Below are 25,473 nucleotides of genomic sequence, written 5' to 3' on the forward strand. Positions count from 1 at the left end.
AATCACGATAAGTGCCAAAATTTCAACCTTCAGTCAAATTTGACTCGACCGAAATGGTCGAAAAATGCAATTGTAAGCTAAAACTCTTACATTCTAGTAATATTCAATCATTTACCTTCATTATGCAACAAACGGGAAGTCTCTAGCACAATATTTCGATTTTTGGTGAATTTTTGAAAAAAACTTTTTCCTTACGTCCGCGCGCGCTAACTTTGCTGAAAATCTCAGAAATTCTTCAGTCACTTTTTCTTAATTTTTGCACCATTTTTCTATTAGCCATTACATAAAGTTTTATACATGAAAATGTGCGCAATTTCATGTAGAATACAACAAAAAAATAACTCATGGTTGTAGCTTTTATCAATTTTGAAATATTTTCATATAAATCACGTTAAGTGCCAAAATTTCAACCTTCTGTCAACTTTGACTCGACCGAAATGGACGAAAAATGCAATTGTAAGCTAAAACTCGTACATTCTAGTAATATTCAATCATTTACCTTCATTTTGCAACAAACGAGAAGTCTCTAGCACAATATTTCGATTTATGGTGAATTTTAAAAAAAAATTTTTTACGTCCTTTTAACGTTATGAAAATTAATTCATGCATCATTTTGTGATAATATTTTCTTTTGTTGCTTTAATCGTTTTACAATTTGTTATATACCAAATCATTGCAATTTAGTGTACAATACAACAAAAAAAAATAACTCATTAGCTTTTAACTGTTTTGCTCAACATATTTTTGTATATAATAATATGTGAAATTTTTTGTGCTGTCATATATTCCAATATTTATATATGATAATGATATTTTTTCATTTCTGATGGTTGCATACTAAACTTCAGGCAATGAGAAAAAAGGAGCAAAAATGAACTCTTAATCTTAAAAACTCAAGCGTGCTGTGGTTTTTGAAAAAAAAACTTTCTTTCCACTGCGGCACTAACTCAAAACCCGCCAGCATACGGCAGACACTTTTGTAAATAGAGGCTCGGCGTCTAAGGGTTAAAAGAAACATATCAATATATTAAAACCTGAAATGGTGTTAAATGACCTAAATATTCAAAACAAAAATGTACAATGGAGAACAGAACAAGAAAATGCATAATGGAGACATGGAGGAATTTCACTGCAGCGACTGGGTCTTTCCACCAAATTTCTGGAAAAGATATAAGTGTTGATAAGTTATGGTACTCACTTTCTGTGGCGACTAATAACAGATTTTCCAGGAGTGTCCTTCAACACTGCACCACTAACCAAATCAGAGCCAGTCTCAGAATGAAGTCCCCCTGCAAGAGTCTATCCCCCTGATAATCTGCCATTAGGGAGTGCCACACACGTATGCACTCACTTAAACACTTCTTCTGGAAATGTGGCAAACCCAGTTCATTGTTCGATCACGCTGTCTCCATGGACTTCACAAATGCACCTGCAGCAGAAGTGCCACTGACAGGCCAGCACATAGTTCATCCAAAGTCATCCAAGACTTAATACATATTACAATCCAACCAGTGTTAACAAAGAACTCAAGAATATTCTCTGTTTACCATTCATCCTAATTTCATTCCTGCAGTGCCCATTTTAAAAACTATTAATATTAACTTAGTATTTAAATATAATAATATTTTGAGAAATAATATAATAATATTTTGAGAAATAAACTAATTAAGAATAGGCCACCCGATTCAAACAATATTGTATACAATATTCCTCGCAAAGAATGTAATAAGATTTATACTGTATTGGTCAAACATAAAAGGGACTAAAAGAGGCTTATCAAATAATGGCATTGTGGATCATTGGCTTAAGACAGGCCATAAGATGAACAGGGATAAGTCAATGGTTATCTACAAGGTCAGTGACCATTGGAAAAGACATCTGCTAGAGACTGTGTTCATTGAAGCTACTTCCACCAGGAATGTTAATTTCCACCCTGGATTATCCCCTTAATCCTGTGTCCCTGATCTTTGTTGTTTACAGAACATGCTGCCAAGAAACAACAAACTGTAACCCTGGCAAACCCACCTTCTGTTTTTCTCCATGGACTTGAATCTCTGTCAGCTTCTATTGTTTTCAGTGTGAACTTGAAAATGTAGAGTAAACCTGCAGCAAAGTACTTGTTCAAAGTCAACAGTTTTCACTCACCTTCTGTCGTGGACTTATATATATATATATATATATATATATATATATAGAATATTATATATATATATATATATATATATATATATTATATATATATATATATATATTTTAAAAACTATTAATATTAATATATTTAAATATATAATATAGAAATAATATATATATTTTATATATATATATATATATATATATATATATATATATATATATATATATATATATATATATATATATATATATATATATATATATATATATATATATATATATATACATATATATGTATGTATATATAATATATATATGTATATGTATATATGTATGTATATGTATATGTATATATGTATATATATAAATGTATATGTGGTTATCTATATAAGTTCTTCATTAGAAAAGACATCTAGAGTTGTTCATTAGCACTTCCACCAGGAATGTTAGTCTCCACCCTGGATTATCCCTAATGAAGTGTCCCTGAATTTATTTCTGGTTATAGAAATTCATTTCAAGATTATAATGGTTCGGATTCACAATAAGTTATAGGTCCCGTTGCTAGGTAAACAATTGGTTTTTGTGTGAACTTAAAAATAAGTCTAAACTACGAAAGGCCTGCCCTCAAGGAGAGCTGTTAATCAGCTCAGTGGTCTGGTTAAACTAAGATATACTTTATATATATATATATATATATATATATATATATATATATATATATATATATATATATATATATATATATATATATATATATATATATATATATATATATATATATATATATATATATATATATATATATATATATATATATATATATATATATATATATATATATATATATATATATAGGTATATCCCCAGTTTATGTATATGGGGTTCCGTTCTTGTATATGTATATATGAATATATAAATGTTTGTGTGTATCTAAAAGTCAAAAATCTTCAAAAATCATAAGAAAACCTTACTTTTAATGCTCTGGGTGCATTGAAAATGACGTAAACTGCATTATTATTGAGTTTTACATTAAAAAAACCTTCAAATTATGATTATTCTGCCGTTTTGGGGCCATAATGGTTTCTTCCACGGATAAGCTATAGGTCCTGTTGCTAGGTAAAACATGGTTCTTAGCCACGAAATAATTTCTGATGAATATATTTGAAAGAGCGTGTTAATCAGCTCAACGTCAGAAGCCACGGAACTAAGATATACGGGATATATATATATATATATATATATATATATATATATATATATATATATATATATATATATATATATATATATATATATATATATATATAATATATAATATATAATATATAATATATAATATATATATATATATATATATATATATATATATAGATATATATATATAACCCGAAAATATATATAAATATCAAAAATCATCAAAAATCATAGAAAATATATATAATATATATATATATAACGCGTAAACTGCATTATTATTATATTTTATATCAAAAACCTTCAAATTATGATTATTATATATATTATATATATATATTTATATATATATATATATATATATATATATATATATATATATATATATATATATATATATTCTATATATATATTTGATATATATATATATATATATATTTATAGATATAACCTATATATATATATATATATATATATATATATATATATATATATATATATATATATATATATATATATATATATATATATATATATATATATAATCTTAATTATTTCTTGCTTTTCTTGTGTTTCCTTTAGTTTTGTTTTTAGTTATCATTGGCTGGATTCTTTGCTCTGCAGGCAGTTATGTATAGCTATTTCAGTTTTCTGAATAGCCAGTTTCTCCCTCTTGAATAAGTTTTGTAAATAATAGTAATACTACAGTGAACCCCCGTATTCGCGGGGGATGCGTCCCAACACCCCCGTGAATAGGTCAAATCCGCGAATGCTTAAAACCCCTCTAAAAACACTTAGAACTGCCCATTTTGATAGTTAAACCAAGAAAAACCCTGTAAAAATGCTTATACCTGAGTATTTTAATAGTTTTAACACAAAAAGTGCATTTATTCTTGAAAATTATATGAAAATACAGTAATTATTGAATAGTTCTCAGTGAAAAATACAGCGAATGGGTGAATTTTCCGCAAAAATTGGCTAGATATGTTCCACAGAGAAACCTGCGAATGCGTGAGTCCGCGAACTATGAGAACTCGAATACATGGGGTTTACTGTATATCATTTATTTTTTTAGGAAGAACCTTACCTTTCCATAATATAGCTTTTACTTAAGTGCCAGCCAGAGTTTGACAGACCGCAAAAGAAAAATGAGAAAACTTGGTTTTCTTTGAATTTCTGTTTTGTATCCATCTATTTCCCCCAGCCCCTACCAGGGGACCAATAGGTACAAACATTTGTAGATGGTCAGTTTACTTTTGTCGCCAATTCTGATAGGAGGTAGACAAATTGTTAAATGAACTGGGTATATGTATATACAAGTATTCTGTATGTGAAATTGGCTTATTTTTGGATTTTCTTCATTTGTATTTAGAATGTTTGATTGGAAAGAACCTGCTAGGTAAGAGTTGCCATAATAGGCTTTATTCCAGTTTTATTGACCCATGTGAATTTTGCTGAGGTTGGATTATAATTGGAGTAACAGATGTGAATCGTAGTCTAACAGAATCATACAGAAATTGATTGTGAGAGAGTTTGTAAGTATGTAGAAACAATATGACAAGACAATGGGTCTTGTAGGACTTGTGGTAACAGGATGCGTGTTATGTCTGCTTCCCCTCTGCTGCTTCTCATCAGTCTGTTACTATAGTTAAGCTTCGCATCAATTCAGGGCATTAGTTTTGATAGGATGTAGTCATCTCTTATGTTTAAGCTTTACAGATTTTTTTTTCTGTGTAACCCTCGTGTGGGTCCCCAACCCAGACCTCTCACTGTATTCAGATGCCTTGGACAAGGACTGGGTTGTGGTTATGGGGAACAAGTTGCTTCAGGGGTTTGGTTGCCAGTAGAAGCAAGTCTTCACACAAACTGCAAGTTTTGTCTATCCAGAAGGGACTTGAAGACCTGGAAGTAACGGTGTCCAACAAAGTACAGTAAACCCCCTGTATTTGCGGGGGGGATGCGTTCCACACCCGCCCACAAATAGCTAAAATCTGCGAATACTTAGAACCCTTCCAAAAACACTTAGAACTGCCTGTTTTAATAGTTTAAACACACAAAAAAAAACTAAAAATGCTCATACAGGGAGTATCCTTCTTACGATGGGGTTAGGTTCCAAAAAACCCATCGTTTGTTGGAAAAAACGTATCTCGAATATAGCCTAGCCTACACTAGGGTACTCGGTACCATGTGTACACACATATGGTAGCCTATCCTACACTACAAAGTATACTCTATACATACATGGTATAGTAATTATTAATATCATCTAATTCTGGAGGTTCATGCAGATTGACTCATGATAATTCAGTACAAAGGGAAAGTGAATAACAAACAAGAATTAGCTTTGCCTACGCTATGGTATATCGTATACATATAGGGTAGCCTAGCCGTCATTATACCTCACTCTATATTCACATGATATCGCATTATACAAACATTAACACAATGAATATTTTTAACGACAGGTTGTTGATATATAGGGGGTTTGTTAAAGGATATTGTGTGGAACTTCTGGGGAAAAAAATTTTTGTTCAGTGACCTTAGGTTTTGTGACGCCAGAGCATTTTTCGGCCAAAAATGGCCATTTTCAAAATGCATCTCCTCCTTTGCTTTTTGGTTTTAAGGGATGAGATTTGAACCACGTATAAAACACATATGGACCTTCGATACAAAGCCGGGGATTTTTGATTTTTCAATTATTTTTCGAGATATGATTTTTTTTTTTTTATGAAATTTTCCCGGAAAAATTACAAAAAAAAAAATTGCCAAAAATCAGAAACTCAAAATATTAAAAATCCCCGGCTTTGTTTTAATCTACCATGTTTCCCCATGTTATATTTAAAATTTCATTTAGATTGGTCCAATACTAAGGGAGGAGATGCATTTTAAAGGTGAAAAACTTATGTTTTGAGAAACGGGCCTTCAAAGTTTTAGTTACATAAAAAAAAAAAAAAGGGACTTCAAAGACTGTGTTACAATTAATTCTATGGTTTTAATTTTTTTATTTTTGGGTATTAATTAATGCAAAATGATTATAAATAAGAATATTAATTGATTATTTATGTGCCTAAGACACATTCTTATAAATTTTAGGTTCCTGGTCCCCCCCTGTCTGATCTTGCTGCAAGGTATTACTCTAGGGTATCATAGTTGCCTACACTTTTTTATTAGTGTCTCGAATCCATCCCTTGCCAAATGGATCCTGGGAATTACTTTACATTCACAATTAGGGATTCGTGATTCAAGTAATTCATCAAGTCTTGCTTCACTTATTATGATCATTTTATTTTCAGGATCGTCTATAATATCAGCCTCCGAGCTACTGCTTTCTTTTTCTAAAATATCTTTGCCCTTTGGTAGTGTGAACAAATAAAGAGGCGTTTAGGGGTGGATGTGGTTGGTCTCTGGTCAGCAGAGATGTTCGCTGCCTGCGCCGTTTGATGGGCGACAGCTCTCTCTCTCCGTCGCTCCATTCCCCTCTATGGCACTAATTTCTTGAACTCTTTCTTCTACTTCTCGCCTGGACTTTTCCACTTGGCTTTTCCGCATTCTAGAAGCATGAAGTGAACTCTTGGACCTTTTAGGCACGGTGAAAAAACAAAAACACCGCAGAAAATACAGAGTTCAGTCAAGGCTAGCGAGCATGAAAAACGTGTCCTTCTAGCTTGGAAGTTTATAGGCAACTCTCGGCCACAGTCGGCGTCATGGTATGACGTGTGCGTTGTCATGGCTAGGAATAACTAAAAGGTGCCGAGTAGGATATTATTGACATTATACATTTCATTTCAAAGGAAGTTTTCGTAATATATATATCAAAAACTATACCAGACTAAATCATTTGCGCTACTGGTGTTTTATGGGTATATAGTTATTGTTACATTTTAGGCCATAACTAGAGAATTCAAGATTCTTCATTTGCAAATTTTCACAAAGCATTTCATCATAAGGTGAGTTTACAAGCTATTTCCTGCACAGCTCTTATCGGCATAAAAATATTGCATTAGATAATGTGTTCTTTCATGCCCATTAGTTTTGATTTTTCAAAATACTTTCATAGATTGGTTGCGTTTAGTCCGTATTTCTCTTCTTTTCTTTTTTGATTAGACACAATGTTGTATGTTTCATCCATGTTGTTGAAAATAGCATATTAGTTAAACTGTCTGATAATTTATACCATTAAATAAAAACAGTTGGTCTCTATGTCTGCTAGCTGTGGATGAAAAAAACATTGTTTTCTCATCTTCAGTTACAATTCATTTACAAGTTGGTTTCAATAAAATTTAGTAGTTTTATAACCTAAAAGTCGAGGTTTAAAAAAAAAAAAAAAACTATATTCCACCAATAGATCCATACTGAATAAGGGTATAATTTAAAAATAGCCGCCATCAGTCCTATTCGCCCTTTTCTAAGGCGTCATGTTTTGCCAAATTTCACTTGTTTCACTATCTGAACGATTTTTACGGTAATTCTGCTGCACTGTAAGAGTTGCCAACAGCTTACCAAATGTGGATGATGGTTGAAATGCAAGCAAAAGGTTGCACAGCTCTGTCACTTGCTAAACAAGTTTCAGTAGATTTGGTTGAGCATGGCTGTCATGCTATGCCTACGCATTCGAATTTTTTCAAACAGTTACTAACAATGGTTTTTATCATTCTCTTTTTTTTTTAAGTCTTAGAAGATTTCAGGGGTAAAGAGATGGAAGAAAAACAGTTGGTCTAGCACAGTAAACCATTTTGTGCGCCATCTTGATTACAATTCACTTAGTAAGGGTTTTCAATAAAATGTGGGTATGGAACATTTTTATAACCTAAAAGTCATAATATATCAATAGATGCTCCCAAACCAGTGAATCTCAACATAGATGGAACCATTTTCTAAAACATTTAAATTGCCTATATTGATAGCTCAAATTTCATGCTTGTTTCACTATCTGAAAAAAAACTACAAACTGCTTATACAGGTATTATCCTTCTTACGATGGGGTTAGGTTCCAAAAAAACCCATCAGTTGTTGGAAAAAACTTATCTCGAATATAGCCTAGCCTACACTAGTGTATTTGGTACCATGTATACATATATGGTAGCCTAGCCTACACTACAAAGTATACTCTATACATACACGGTATAGTAATTATTAATATCAGCTAATTCTGGAGGTTCATGCAGAGTGAATTATGATAATTCAATACAAAGAGAAATTGAATAACAAACAAGAATTAGCTTAGCCCACACCATGGTATAATCGTATACATATACGGCAGCGTAGCATACATTATACTCTACTCTATGTTCACATATCGTGTTATACAAACATCAACATAATGAATATGCATCTTTTCCATGGATCTTTTAAAATGTTATGCCTTAATTCACTGTATCCAATAATATTGTATATATTCTTACATTGTTTTTGTATTATAAATTGCGATCATAGCGATCAATGTTTTGGTTTGGAAATCGTTTACGCTGTGTTTGTTTCGCCATTTTAATTTAGTTCAGAGCGCTTTTCTTGCTTATAGTTAGCATAAATGAATCTCTAGATACTTCATTTATATGGGGCAAGGTTATTTTTCGTGATACTGTATGAAGTGTTTTTAAGTCGAAATATAACTTAAATACGTCTCGTTGTAAAATTAATTTAGCTATTTTTTTCGTTAAGAGATGACGTTAGCCATTTGGGGGTGTTTGTTTTGTGTAAAAAATCAAGATTCCGTTCGCTATTTTCACTTGATTTCATCATAATATGAGCTTTACGTATTTATGCTTATCGGCGTCAAAATAGCAGTAATGTGTTCTTTCATGCCCAGTAGTTTTGATTAAAATACTTTCTCTCAATTTTAATGATGGTCGATGCGATAATTTTTCATCCATGTTTTTGCTTCGATGCATAAATTCAGCATTATATTTCCTTGCCGATCTTTTATCCACACCAAATAATTTATAATGTCATTACTCTACTTAAGTCATTTGTACTATATAAACAATAATTGTGTATTGTATGATTTGAAATCAGCTATTGTTTCAGCTGGTAAACAAAACAACAGTTTCTCAGTCATAAATTCAGCATTATACGTTACTAACACTACTTTTATCATTCTCTTTTACCAGAAGATGGGATAAAGAGTTCTTTTAATCTGGTCTCTCTTGCTGCCTGATTGTACTCTGCTGCCTGCGCCCACGCAAAATTTAAAAATATTTTCTAAATATTGTTGTATCGGTATTAACTGCCTACCCCATTGCAAAATTGAATTACTGTAAGGAGAACTATTGTAACTTGAGCACTACCCAAGTATTTTAATAGTCTTATCACAAAAAGTGCATTTAGTCATGAAATTGAGATGAAAATACAGTAATTAGTGATCATTTCTCAGTGAAAAATACCGTGAATGGGTGGATTTTCAGCAAATAAGGCGTATATATGTTCCATAGAAAAATCTGCCAATAGGTGAGTCTGCGAATGTGAGACCGCGAATACGGGGTGTTTATTGTATTGTAATTTGGCCTCTCGCTGCTTGATTGTATGCTGCTGCCTGCGCCCACGCGAAATTTTAAAATATTTTCTAAATATTGTCGTATTAGTAGTAATTGGTTACCCCATTGCAAAATCAAATTATCGTAAGGCAAATTATCGTAACTCTAGCACTACCTGGGTATCTCAGTATTTAATAGTTTTATCACAAAAAGTGCATTTAGTCGTGAAAGTGACATGAAAATGCATTAATTAGTGAATATTTCTTAGTAAAAAATACCACAAAGGGGCAAATTTTCAGCAGATAATGCGTATATATGTTCCATAGAGAATTCCACGAATGGGTGAGTCTGCAAATCGTGAGACTGCGAATATGGGGGGGGGGGGCGGTACTGTAATCACTGTCTTCTTGGACAACGTGATGTCTTTGGCTCATCTGTAATCAGGGGCTTGAAGTTGGAAACCTTGGTGCTATGTCTTTAGCCTCGGGACATAGGAGAGAATATTGTCCAAATGCCTCAGGTTGTGCCTTGTTGACTGAATGTTCTGGCAGACATGCTAAGTCATCCAGGATACGTACTCTCCAACATTTGTTCTTAACCCTGCAATTTGCAAGGCAGGTTGGGGAGTGTTTGGCCAACCTCTCATTGATTTCTGCGCAACGAAGCTGGATCGTCATCTTCAGCTGTATGTCTCCCCAGTTCCGAACCCTGAAGCTTAGGCAGTAGATGCTATGGTTCAGGATTGGATAAACCTATTCATGTATGCCTTTCTTGTTTCCGCTGTAGAAGGAGGTACTCGAGAAGTTGAGGGTGCTCTTGAACACCTGATTATCTCACCTTGGTGGCTGACGAGGCATTACAGTAGTTCCCGGATGTTCTGAGAATGTCAAGAGAAGTCCCAGACAATTACAGTACATCCGTGGACAAATCTGCTTCATCAGGGGGGGACAGGGAAGCTTCGTGGAAATATCGACATGCTTTTTTTAACAACATGGAAACTATTGACGAATTCCTCAGCTCTAGAGGCTTTTCTAAGTCGTCTAGGGACTCTGTTTTGTGGCAAAGGGAAAATCCACTAATTTCTTAATCAGAATAGAGGGAGCTTAATAGGTCATAGCGCAAGTCCAGGGGTATTTCCTGTCTTCACACCAACGTTAACAATACTATATAATGAAGTTTCTGTGCTTCTTGAGAGATGCTAAAGGCTTGTATGTTTTCTCCATCACAGGCTATAAATCCATGCTGGCTTATGCATTAAGGTGTTATGGATTGGATATTTCAGAAATTGACTTACGAAAACCCATTTACTCATTTCATCTGGAGTGCCAAAGTTTCTGCTAAAGCCACTGTTATAGAACCTGGACATTGTCTTAAGACACCTGAGAGGCCCTCCTTTTGAATCCCTAAGAGAGGCTTCTCTCAAGGCTCTTTCTCTGAAAACTTTCTGTTTGATGGCCTTGGCTTTGGCCAAAAGAGTAAGTGAATTACAAGTGAAATCATCATTAGTATGGTTTCCATGTATTGGAGCTGAACTATCTTTTTTGGCATCCTTTTGTGCTAAGAATGATGTCAAGACTAAAGCTCTTCCGAGAGTTTTCTGTATTTCCTCTCAAGAAACTCTTGCTCCTGTAGTAGAAGAGTTACTTTTTTTCTCTGTTAGGGCTCTAAGGATTTTTACGCCCCATCTTAAACCATAAGGGTAACATGTAGGAACCTGTTTTGCACTGTTAGGAATCCTAAGATCCCTATGTCTAAGAATGCCATGGCTTTCTTTATTAAGTCCTTGATCCTGGAAGCACACCATGCATTGTCTCCTGTTGAAAGTGAAGCTATATGATATCAGAGCAGCAGCTACACCTATTAATTTTCATCAGCACCTCTTGCTAGAGCGTCAAGTTTTGGCAGTGCAGTGGAGATGAAGCTCTGTGTTCACATCGAGATTCAGTATGATGACTGCCATACACTAGCACCTGTAGTTTCAGTGGGGGAGATTTCTCAAAGTCTTCCCCTTATGTGTTACGATCAGGTATAGGTTCTTGCTATCAAATTCCATCCTTTTGTTTTGATTACAGTATTATGCTTGGTTGTAGTTGCTTTGTTTCTCTTAGTTAAGGACAAACAAAGTTCGCTAGAGTAAGTAAGTAATGTTGGACTTACGTTGCAGAGCCATTGCTTGTTATTGGAGAAAGCTACCCTGAGCTGATTAAGTATCTCCCCTTTTCTTACAAATCGGTGTTATTTTGGGTGTAAGGTGCCACAGAAACTCAGGTAGGTGGTAACTCTTTAGGGATCATGTTTAATTGTGGTTGTAGCTCCCATCATCTCTGCAGGCCTGAGGCACAGAGGCCTAACTTGCCATTTTACATTGCACAGTCATCATCCAGTGGTCATATTCGGGGCCACATTCCACTTACAGTAGTAGACCTCACCTGATGAAGATCCTCATCTGATAAGTACTTGCCGAAGGATTGTATTCATCAGGTAAGCAGTAATAGGGATATTTCTAAAATCTGGTAATTTGGTTATAGGAAATCTCTTACCCTCCTCCAGCACACAATGTTGGAATCAGCAAATGAAAGAGGATAAGTTTCACCCCTAAATCATGGTTTTTATGAAAAATCAGTTTTTTTAAGTACTTACCTTCTATCATTGACACCCCTCCTTCCTCCCCTCTTAAGAGACCAAAAGAAGAATGACTATCAGAGAGGTGGAGTAACTATCGGGAGCGGTTGCTAAGAATTGTTTCAATTTTAACACTTGTTGAACCTTCAAGTATTCGCTGATAAAGCAAATAAAAGGGTAAGTCGTATAAAATTGATTTTATCATAAAAATCATTATTTTTCTCTACCTGGTTTCAGCAAGAAATTTTGATGATGGTAGTTAGGAGAGTTTAGTTGTTTTTCACATTGTTTTGTACTTTTCATGATATTCATTCATGATGTACAATTTTTATAGATTAGTGTGATGAGACCATTGAGTCTTATTTCTAGACTCAAGTAGAACTTGATTAGGATTTGTTCTTAAAGGAGTTGAAAATTGCAGCTGGGTAAAAGGAAAGAAGTTGGACATATAGGTGGGAAGAAAACAGAGGGAAAGAACAAAAAGTAAAAGGCAGTGCAGCTGGGCCTGAAGGGATACTGCACAGATGTTTTAGTATCATTTACAGTGTCACAGGGAAATGACTGAGATTTTCTCAAAATTCCTCATTTCTATAGAATTTATCAAGGAATAAATATGATATTTTAAATATTTAACCCTCTAACGCCAAGCCCCTATTTACAAAAGTGTCTGTCGTATGCTGGTGGCGTTCAGGAGTTAGTGCCGAAGCGGAAAAAAAGTTTTTTTCAAAAAATCACAGCACGCTTAGTTTTTAAGATTAAGAGTTCATTTTTGGCTCCTTTTTTTGTCATTGCCTGAAGTTTAGTATGCAGCCATCAGAAATGAAAAAAAAATATATCATTATCATATATAAATATTGAAATATATGTCAGCACGAAAAAAATTTAATATATAATTGTATACAAATCGTGCTGTGAGCAAAACGGTTAAAGCTAACGAGTTACTTTTTTTTCTTTGTATTGTACACTAAATTGCGATGATTGTGGTATATAACAAATTGTAAAACTATCAAAGCAACACAGAGAAAATATTATCACAAAATGATGCATGAATTCATAACGCTCTGACATAAAAAAAAAGTTTTTTTCAAAAATTCACCATAAATCGAAATATTGTGCTAGAGACTTCCCGTTTGTTGAAAAATGAAGCTAATTGATTGAATATTACTAAACTGTAAGTGCTTTAGCTTACAATTACAGTTTTCGACCATTTCGGTCGAGTTAAAGTTGACCGAAGGTAGAATTTTTTCTATTTATCGTGATTTATATGAAAATATTTCAAAACTGATAAAAGCTACAACCATGAGTTATTTTTTGTTGTATTCTACTTGAAATTGCACACATTTTCATATATAAAACTTTATTTAATGACTAATATAAAACAGTGCAAACATTACAACAACGTGACGAAAGAATTTCCGAGATGTTCGGCCGGGTTACCGCGCGGACGTAAGGAAAAAGTTTTTTCAAAAATTCACCATAAATCAAAATATTGTGCTAGAGACTTCCAATTTATTGCAAAATGAAGGTAAATGATTGAATATTACTAGAATGTAAGAGTTTTAGTTTACAATTGCGTTTTTCGACCATTTCGGTCGAGTTAAAGTTGACCGAAGGTTGAAATTTTGGCAGTTATCGTGATTTATATGAAAATATTTCAAAACTTATAAAAGCTACAACCATGAGTTATTTTCTGTTGTATTCTACATGAAATTGCGCACATTTTCATATATAAAATTTTATGTAACGACTAATGTAAAACGGTGCAAACATTACGACAAAGTGATGAAAGAATTATGAGATGTTCGGCCGAGTTACCGCGCGCAGACGTAAGGAAAAAGTTTTTTTTTTTTTTCAAAAATTCACCATAAGTCGAAATATTGTGCTAGAGACTTCCAGTTTGTTGCAAAATGAAGGTACATGATTGAATATTACTAGGATGTAAGAGTTTTAGTTTATAATTGCGTTTTTCGACCATTTCGGTCGAGTTAAAGTTGACCGAAGGTTGAAATTTTGGCAGTTATCGTGATTTATGTGAAAATATTTCAAAACTGATAAAAGCTATAACCATGGGTTATTTTCTGTTGTATTCTACATGAAATTGCGCACATTTTCATATATAAAACTTTATGTAACGACTAATATAAAACGATGCAAACATTACGGCAACATGACGAAAGAATTTCTGGAGCGGACGTAAGGAAAAAGTTTTTTTCAAAAATTCACCATAAATCGAAATATTGTGCTAGAGACTTCCAATTTGTTGCAAAATGAAGGTAAATGATTGAATATTACTAGACTGTAAGAGTTTTAGCTTACAATTGCGTTTTTTTACCATTTCGGTCGAGTCAAAGTTGACTGAAGGTTGAAATTTTGGCAGTTATTGTGATTTATATGAAAATATTTCCAAACTGATAAAAGCTTACAACCATGGGTTGTTTTTTGTTGTATTTTACATGAAATTGCACACATTTTCATATATAAAACTTTATGTAAAGGCTAATATAAAATGGTGCAAAAATTACGACAAAATGACGAAAGAATTTCTGAAATTTTCGGCCAAGTTACCGCGCGGACATAAGGAAAAATTTTTTTTAAAAATTCACTATAAATTGAAATATTGTGCTAGAGACTTCTAATTTGCTGCAAAATGAAGGTAAATGATTGAATATTACTAGGATGTAAGAGTTTTAGCTTACAATTGCATTTTTCGACCATTTCGGTCGAGTCAAAGTTGACCGAAGGTTGAAATTTTTTGTAGTCGACGTACGGTACGTCCACTCGGCACCCAACAGACAATTTTAGTCGACGTACGATACGTGCAGTCGGTGTTTAAGGGTTAATACTAAAATTCTGTAATGAAGGTCATAGATGCCAAACTGATGTATAGTTGTCATGGGCTTTGATTATTGCTGTGTTGACTGCGATGTGACATAAAATATAACAGTTCTAACCTTGGCAAGGTCAAAATAAAGAACGGAAGGCTTTTGTAGAAAAGATATGTACAGGTGTTCACTTATTTAATAATAGATAACAGACTGATGTGTCATATCTTTTGCAGGTTAAGTAATGTGTATGGGATGTACCGCTGGTTAGGTATAAATCTCCTTTTGTTAGATTACCGTGGCTATGGACTTAGTGATGGAACACCATCTGAAGAGGGGCTTTATCTTGATGCCCAGGCTGCAATATCATACCTCAAGACAAGACTCGATATTGACCAAAACAAGATTGTTATTTTTGGAAGATCCCTAGGTAAGATAGTTTCTGTATGAAAGATCTTGATTGAAGCATCTCTCTCAATTTCATTTCTTTTATTTTCCTATAGTAAGCAATATAAAAGCTGTTTGAATGTAACTATGAAGCAGAGATAAAGTTTCAGATATTTTGTGGTTTTAATATCATAATCCAGTAGTGCTCATTGGATCAAATGCAGTATTGTCATGGATCAAAGAGCTAACAACAACCTTTTGTAATTTGAAAATGGCCAATGGAAGTATACAAATATACAAATCTAAGTGCATCAACATAAACAAATATGAATTATTACCTAGTAACCTCATAGCATGTACTTGAATAGCATAGCAGTTCACTAAAAAGCATTTTCAAAACTTTTTTTAATGGGAATGTCTTTTACTATGATACCACATTATAATATAAAGATAAAAAGGCCCATAAAACACTGTTTGAACATTGCAACCATATATTTAGAGCGCTTCCTTCTGTGCCCCTGTTCACTAATAAAATATGGAGAGATGAAATGTTACAAGAGTATATATACAAAGCATATGTGGGTGTGGCATTAGGTCTCCGATGGTATGCAGGTGACCGTTTCCCAAGAAGGAGGGGAAAATAAACAATTCCATAGTGGTTTTTGGCCTCATTAACTCCTGTTTGGTGATGCGTCTGGTGGTCGTGTTTCTTGGGACACCTGCTTGAGAAGAGGCCTGAGGATTAACCCATCGATGTCATCCAATTTCCAATGTCCTCTTGACAAGTTCATATTGTTGGTTTGATTGATGATAGCAGATTCAGCATCTTTCTTTTGTACGGACAGCTACTTTTGAAAGCCAGCTCCGCACCACTCCAATTTATGGAATGGCTTTTATCGCTGATATGAAGGAAAATCCCCGAACTGTCCGAAGCATACCGCACTGGTCTTTTGTGCTCTATTAATCTTAACGAAAGGGATCTACCCGTCTCCCCCATGTAAATCTCATTACAATTCCATGCAGCAGTTGTAATGAGATTTACTTGGGGGAGACGGGTAGATCCCTCTTGCAAAGATTAATAGAGCACAAAAGATCAGTACTGTATGCTTCGAAGAGTTCAGGGATTTTCCTTCATATCAGGGATAAAGGCCATTCCATAAATTGGAGCAGGGCGGAGCTGGCTTTCAAAAGTAGCTGTCCGTACAAAAGAAACATGCTGGAATCTGCTATCATCAATCAAATCAACAATATGAACTTGTCAGGAGGACGTTAGAAATTGTATGACATCGACAGGTTAATCCTCAGGCCTCTTCTCGAGGAGGTGTTCCAAGAAACATGACCACCAGACGCATCGCCAAACAGGAGCTAATGAGGCCAAAAACCACTACGGAATTGTTTTATTTTCCCTCCTTCTTGAGAAACGGTCACCTGCATACCATCGGAGACTTAATGCCACACCTACATTGCTTTGTGTATATACTCTTGTAACATCTCATATGTCCGTATTTCACCAGTGAACAGGGGCACAGAAGGAAGTGCTCAAAATATATGGTTGTAACGTTCAAATAGGGTTTTATGGGCCCTTTCATCTTCATTTTTTAACGTCTTCCATATATGGTTGCAGACTGGTTTAAAGATCAATTGTAATTATTTTGCTTATTTTTCTGTGCTGTAAATGCACTACTATCTGAGTTGTTTAGTTCCTGATATTCTACCCACTCCTTCCTAACCAGTCTGGACTTATCATTGACCAATGACCCATGCAGCTTTGACTGTGTTTATAATTGGCCATAAAATGTGGTGGGTGTTGAGGTTGGACAGTATGCTTTCTCATCCTTAGAATTGGGTCTGATATTGATGGTCTGATGACCCTCAAGGCTCTAGGTGCTTTGTGTATGTTTGGGTATACTGTAAGCCCTTGGGCATCCTTTAAGAAAGGTGTTCATCTATCCTTTAATGGTAGCTTTGTGGCAGCCTAGGAAAATATCTTAATGAATTTTAGTAACTAACATTTCAGTAATTATATTATTTGGGATGAAGCTTACCCTGCTGTTAAAGATAGCTTATATCTCTGCACCGATACAGGAGCCAGCATTCAAACAAAAGAAAAAGATGGAATGGCTGCCTGGATGGCTGTCTGGTACACTTGTTCTTCACCAGGTGTATTTCAAATGGCTTAGCTTTTGTCAGAATTCTCCTTGCTGCATTGTGTATAGGTGCTCTCTGATATTTCATGATTTTGGCTCTTTACTTTTTTCTTGGTACTGTACAGTACATTTATTTATCCTAGAATGCCTTCCTTTGGAATCTAGGCTGAGAACGTCAGATTATGTAGGAATGATTACTGTGTAAGCAAGATGGTGAATTTTTAGCGGTATAGATATACACACACTTGTGCCCCATGTAGCGGGTAACTACAAAAAAATAGGGGAAATGCCAAGTGGTGATACAAGCATGAAACTTGGCTCAACTATTCTTCTTGTTCCTTGGTCTCATTATCAATCTCTGGCCACACAAATATTGCCATTTTCCAAGATGGCCGACAGGTTTTCAAAATGGCATCCTGTGGATATTTGAATATTGGTATTTAATTGATTAATCACATTCAGATCCCTGAATCACTCCCAGTTTATATTAAAATATTAAAAACAAGCCTTTATATATGTAGATACATCATTTCTCTGCATAGAAATATCCAAGATGGCTGTCACTATATCAAAAATGTCTGCCAAAAGGCCAAAAATTGGTACTTAAGCTCATAAGTGAGACTAAAGTTAGGTAATACATGAATTTGGGGGTAACTTCAGCCTGTTCAGTTCATTTTTTGTAGATTAGAAATCAATTACTCCCCAGTTAATTAATTTTCATCCTCATTTAGAAAAAAATGGGTAAAAAGAATGTAAAAGTGTAATAGTGTAGTGTCAGTGTACTACCAGGGCACACTGGCTGACACTATAGCTGTGAAACTCAGCATGGGGTTCAGTGCTAGCTAATGGCAGAGATTTGTTATTAGCTTCCCAAAATGCTGTTTAGCTAGCCCACTTCAAAGTTAAACAGCTGCACCTGAATTGACAGGATGTGCCAGCGCAGGAGAGCCGAGCCAAGGAAGATGGGGCTTTAGTCGTCTAGGTGGTGTACAGATCACGTGGGAATTAAATAGCATTGGATGAATGATCTGGCTAGGGGTAGGATTATGACATATCTGAGCCTAGTTGTATCCCATATCTGAAAGTGCATATATGTTATATAAGTGGTAAAAGGATAAGCACTCGGCCTATAGAACAGAAGCAATGGCAGGACAATCTTGGAAGTCAACATCTTTCCTGAAGGGAGATAGTATGAAGAACTGGAAGCATTGTTGCTTGTACCAAGAGAACACACGTGAAGGACTAGTTGATGCATCTGTTGCTGGCTATGTTACCCTTGCTACAAACATTCCTGAATTCTATAAGTTAATGCAGTGCCTATACCATTTCATCCCAAAAGGCTTGATGAAGGTGATGGAATTTTGCAGACCTTTGAAAATAACAAAGCAACATGTCATGAATCATGTATTCTGAAGTTCAAAACAACAAAACTAGAAAGGAAAAGGAAGTCATTGTGTAAGACAAAAGATGATGATGCCCCATCAGCAAAATTCACACGTAGTAGCCAGAAGGCAGATGAAATAGATGCAGAAGAATCTAAGACTGAGGAAAAAGGAATATGTTGTATTTGTGACCAACCAGCACCAATCAAAGATTTACAATTGGCCATGACATTGCCTTTACATGAAAAGCTGCAACGATGTGCCACCAACCTACTAGATGAGAAACTAATGGCCAAGCTTAGTGCTGGAGATATTGTTTCTCAGGACCATATGTATCGCCCATCTTATCTGACAGGTGTGTACAATGGGGAAAGGGTCTGGCTAAATTCCCAGAAAATTGGAGATGATTATGTGCAGTACAGACAAGAGGCATGTGCCCATGCTTTTGCTGAGCTTGAGATGTACATAAGAGACAAGCAGTTGACTACAGATGGGTGCTGCTATTTTACAGTGGTAGAACTTTATGATTTGTACAAACAAAGACTGGAACAGCTTAATGTTGATGCTTCCTTTGTGCACCGAACACGGTTGGAAGAACAGATACATGCCCGCATCCCAGAACTGGAGGACTATAAAAAGGGAAGAGAAATTTGGTTTGCCTACAAAAGGAAAATGGGAGAAGCCCTAGCCACAGCATGTGACTACAATAATGCCCTAATTGTGGCCAAAGCAGCTAAGATATTGAGGAAACAGATGCTTGAACATGAGATAGAATTTGATGGAACCTTAACAGCAGACACTAGAAGAGAATCTGTGCCACCAAGTTTGTTGGAATTTGTAAGTGTGCTACAAAACGGTGGCAATATAAAATCCCAACTTCAGTATGGAACATCATCTACTGATCTAGCTTTAGCACAACTTTTGCACTTCAACTGTCGAAAGAATCCAGCATCTTCAACATTCTCCAGACATTCCAAGTCAAGAGAACCTCGGTTTCCAATATATATTGGTCTCCTGGTCTTTGCAAAAACCAGGAAGCATCAATTAACTGATACATTCCATCACCATGTAATCAGCATCAGCTATGATAGGGTTCTGGAATTGACTAAAGAGTTAGGAGAAGCAGTTGTAACAAGGGCTGTGGAGGAAGAAGTAGTTTGTCCCACTACACTAAGAAAAGGGCTCTTTACAACTTGTGCTGTTGACAGTCTGGACCATAATCCAAGTGCCACAACTGCACAAACATCCTTCCATGGGACAGGCATATCTTTATTTCAGCATCCGAGCACTGATGAAAAGGGTGAGGACAGAAACTTGGCCCAAATCATCCAAAGTGGGACAAAGTAAAAAAAGTACCTTCTCTTCCTGAATATTACACAAATATACCTCTTACTCACTTTAAACATGAGAATCCCCTCCCTTCATCCAGTGGAAGTGCAGGACACCAACAGGTTGTGCTTTCAAAGCACCTTTCTCATGAGTATGAATGGCTTGAGAAAGTCAGTCTGTCGGACAGGAGTGAAAATGCTGTGTCCATATTTTGGGCAGCATATCACGTTTCTCAGAAGCGACAGGCCCCATTTGAAATAAGCTTGTCATCAATGTTGCCTCTTTTTCAAGAGGCAGCTCATTCAGTTGCAATGATAAAACATGCCATGGATATTGCAAGAGCAACCACACAGTTTCTCAATCCTGGACAAACCCCAGTTCTAGCATTTGATCAGCCACTATTTGCAATTGCTAAGCAGATCCAATGGGATTGGCCATTGCAGTATGGTGATATGGTTATTATATTTGGAGGGCTGCATATAGAAATGGCAGCATTCAAAATTCTGGGTGATCTCTTGAAAGACAGTGGTTGGACTGGTGCTCTTGCAGAAGCAGAAATAGCTACTCCTGGAACAGCAGATTCGTTTATTTCTGCTTCACATTTGAAGAAGACATGTCTAGCCCCCCAGGTGACAGCTTGCAGTTTATATCAGCTGCGCAAAGTTGCCTATATGGCATATATCCAGGAAGCAGAAGAAGAAATTGAGCTAAGCAGTGAAAGCTGGATCAGAAAACGAGAATCAGTGTCTCCCCAATTCTACTTTTGGAATCTTGTGCTTCAGCTAGAACTTAGTGTTTGTTTTCATCAGGTCATACCGAGAGTCTAATTTCCAGTTGTACAAAGATGTGCTGCAGGAACTCATTCCTTTCTTCTTTGCCCTGGACCATGTACATTATGCCAGGTGGCTTTCAATTCATTAGAGGGACATGGAGGCTCTCTAAAATGACACATTTGATGAATTCAGAAAGGGAAATTTCACTGCCCACAAAACCACTCGGCCTTTTTCCTCAATGGCTATAGACCAAGCACACAAGCAGAATAATGCTCATGTGAGAGGAGATGGGGGAGCCGTTGGCCTATTTGAAGATGAAGATGCTCTCAGAAGGTGGACAGTGGCTGGTCCTGAAGTAAGCCGCCTGATCGTTGAGTTTGAGACTAGAAGTGATGCTGATCCAAAACCTGAGGGTAAGCATCATGATGAAACTGAAACTGTGCAGAAAAGGTTTCTTGAAATGATTGAAAATCTGGCAAAAGTAATCAAAGAAATGGGCAACCCTTTTGAGGAAGATTCAGTGGATCTGATTGTGCTAGACAGTCATGAAATTATGTACAGCAAAGTTAGTGAATCCTTGAGATCTATGAAGGGCCTTGGACAGACACAATTCACAAACTTTATTGAGAGGCTCAAAACACCCAGCAAATTATATGAACCAGTACACAAGAACAAAATTCTGTTGTTCAGTCGCAAGATGTCTACTACAGAATCCAAGGGCAAACAGTCACTGCAAACCATAAAGGATGATTGTAATCTATTCTCACGCCTCTTCATATCATGCCAGAACAGACAGTGTGATTTAAATGAATTCTTTCAACATGAAAATCAAAATTGCCCACCATCACTGGCACAGAATGGACAGATGCATCAAGGCACCAAGTCACAGCTGCTGCCTCTACTAGAACAGCATGCATCAGACATCCCTGACAAAGAGCCTACCGCTGATGTTATCATAATGGATGGTGCAGCTCTTATAAATGCTCTGAGACCAACCAAGGGGTCTACATTTGATTTATGCTAAAGAAGAAGTCCTAGCCAAGATTCAGAAGCACATACAGAAGTACAAGCAAACACACATTGTATTTGATGTGTATAGGACAGACAGTATGAAAGCACAAACAAGACAAAAAAGAGGCACAGGAGTTCGCCAGAGAGTAATTAGCACAGCAAAACTCCTGGCAGTTGGGCCAGCTTCCTCAGGAATGACCACAACAAAACTGAACTATTTGCATATTTGGCAGACACAAATAATTGTCACTAAAGGGGATGCTGCACTTTGCAGCAAAGCTGAACAAGACACTGGTGACCTACAAGGTTGCACTCTTGAAGAGGCAGATACTAGAGTCCTTGTACATGCTGCATCTGTAAAGCATGAAGATATCTCAAGTGCAATCGTACGTAGTACAGACACTGACATTGTCATCATAGCAGTATCTAGCATAGAAAAAACTGGTTTGGACAAACTATGGATTAAATTTGGTAGAAGAAAAGATATGAGGTGGATACCTATCCATGAAATTGCAGCAGCCATGGGACCAAAAGCCTCAGTCCTTCCCTTTTTCCATGCATTTAGTGGGTGTGACCCGGTGTCTGCCTTTCATGGAAAGGGGAAGAAGTCTGCATTGGCAAACATGGACTGTTTCAGCGTGCCACACCCACCTTCACCAAACTTCACACCAGCAGCTGTAGAAGATGAAGACCTGCAAATTATTGAAGAGTATGTGGTGCTAATGTACGACAGAAGCAATTCGTATAAAAATGTAAATGAGGCTAGACTTGATCTCTTTGCAAGAAAGCAAAGAGCTTATGATTGCATTCCCCCTACAAGGGCTGCTCTTGGAGAGCATTGCAAGAGAGCTGCCTTTCAAGCAGGGCACATTTGGTGCCAGTCTTTAGTATGTCACCCATTTTTGCCCAGTCCAAGACACTAGGGATGGCAGCAGATTGATGGCACCTGGTTTCTGCAAAAAGGAATGCCATGGCAGGTGCAAGTGCTACAAATCTGGACTTAGCTGCACAGCTCTCTGCAGCTGCACTTGCTAAAACTAATTGATACACAAAACATACTGGTTTCTCTCAGGAGATACTGTACTTACTTTTTTATCTTTGGCGGCCATTTTGGAAATATGGTGTTCATATGGTGGCCATATTGGAAAGATGGGTTCACTTTATCTCTTCATGACAGTAAGAATGCCGAAATACAAATTCCCAATCATTATATGGACAGTATGCAACTTTTATAGGCTTATGAAATGAAAATGTTTGAAATATACAGCAAATTTTGCCGCCATTTTGGAAAAGTGTCAGCCATCTTGGGAATAGCCGAATATTGAGGTGGCCGGAGGTTGATTTTGATATATGGGGATAATAAGAGTTCTCATGCCAAATCTGTTGCTTGTATCACCATTTGCATTTTTTTCCCATTATCCCACTCCACTATAGTGTAGGCTAAGATAATTCTTGTTTGTTTTCCAATTTCTCTTTGTACTAATTATCATAAGTCACTCTGCATGAACCTCCAGAATTAGCTGATATTAATAATTACTATACCATGTATGTAAAGAGTATACTTTATAGTGTAGGCTAGGCTACCATATATGTATACATGGTACTGAATACCCTAGTGTAGGCTAGACTATATTCGAGATACGTTTTTTCCAATAATGGGCTTTCTTGGAACCTAACCCTATCGTAAGTAGGATAATATCTGTATAAGAATTTTTAGTTTTTTGTGTGTGTTTGAATTATCAAAATAGGCAGTTGTAAGTGTGTTTTTAGAAGGGTTCTAAGTATTCGCAGGTTTTAGCCAATTGGGGTGTGTGGTACTCACCCCCACAAATACGGGGTTTACTGTATGTATGTATATATATATATATATATATATATATATATATATATATATATATATATATATATATATATATATATATATATATATATTACTGTGATTAATGCAGCCTTGCTATACCTAAGACCCACGTAATCCCATCAATTAAGGCTAGCAGTTATCCCAAAAGACAGGTAATTAACTTAATTAGATTAGGCCACCAGTTGGAAGCAGGCTACTGAATATTTTGATTTATTCATGAACTAATAAATTAAATATCCCCAGTGGTCACCCACCCAGTCTAACAAAATGAGTTGTTACAGTGAGGGAATCTACAGGAGCCAATAACAGCAGCTCCCCCATTCATCCCCTTCGAACACAATAATATTTCCCCTAATTTAGAGTGTGACGCAACATCTGAGACGCTATCGTAACGCTTTTATAAGCAGTTTTCTAGCAAATTAAAAACTATTACTCTTTCAAACCATGGTATGATCAGGTTCCAAGGCGTGCCGAGTATTACTTATACATGTCCTCTCCCTAATCCTTAATTACTGCAAGGGGTGTATCTTAAATCAAGAATATTATGCTAACACCATGGAGGATACTTTATGGAATCTCACTATGCAACACTACTTGTACTTCATATAATCGACTTCATAGAGGGAATATGGTTCACCAGGATTTTTTAGTCAGTGGCTGTGAAGAGAGAAATTAAACAAGAAATACAATGGGAGAGATAACAAAAGAATGGCGAATAATTGTCATCCTCAGACTTACCTATACGTAGAATGCTTGCGTGCACTTGCAACTGACGACCAGGGTCTATAGATGCGATTAACGTGTTCCACTAAGTTAAAGAAAAAAAAAAGGGTAAAGGGAGGAGGAGCACTGATGATTGTGCTCTCTTTATGACTGCTTGGCTCTCTCTGAACTGGGTCGTCGACATGCCTAGGGGTGGGGGAGATGCTTGGTTTGTTGTAGACGACCAGCCCTTCATAGCCAGTGGCAGTCTGAAAAATGACAAAAACATCTCCGATACACAGCTCAGAGAAAAGTGATGTTTAGGGACACCCTAACTAAAGGTGGCCCTGGTGAAACCATCTCTGTTGGATAGGTCCCTGAGCTAAATTCATAACCTGCTAAGACAGTTGGGCGCTTGGGAGACAACAAAACAACAAACAGCCATCCTTCCTCGCTTTCCACCGAGGAAGTTTTTTCTTGGTGCTGTCTTGCCTTTGTTTCTTTTCCTTTTCTTTGGAGTTGATTATATTCCTACCAAAATCAAAGGAGAGAGGTCGAACAGCATAATTTATATGTATACATATACAGTATATATATATATATGTATATATATATATATACACAATAAATCCCCTGTATT

At 35.9% G+C, this 25,473-nt stretch overlaps 1 protein-coding gene across 3 annotated transcripts in view; it reads left to right on the forward strand.

The window, feature by feature from the left end:
* The window catches only part of LOC136831362 (protein ABHD13-like), a 281,750-nt gene that overhangs the window by 99,376 nt on the left and 156,901 nt on the right, over positions 1-25,473 (forward strand). For all 3 annotated transcript variants that reach the window (XM_067091687.1, XM_067091689.1, XM_067091688.1), the window contains exon 4: positions 15,478-15,671. In XM_067091687.1, coding sequence (XP_066947788.1) covers positions 15,478-15,671 — 194 coding nt within the window. The remainder of the gene's footprint in view (positions 1-15,477; positions 15,672-25,473) is intronic.

Source organism: Macrobrachium rosenbergii, chromosome 48 (assembly GCF_040412425.1).
Source record: "Macrobrachium rosenbergii isolate ZJJX-2024 chromosome 48, ASM4041242v1, whole genome shotgun sequence".
Classification (NCBI taxonomy): domain Eukaryota; kingdom Metazoa; phylum Arthropoda; class Malacostraca; order Decapoda; family Palaemonidae; genus Macrobrachium; species Macrobrachium rosenbergii.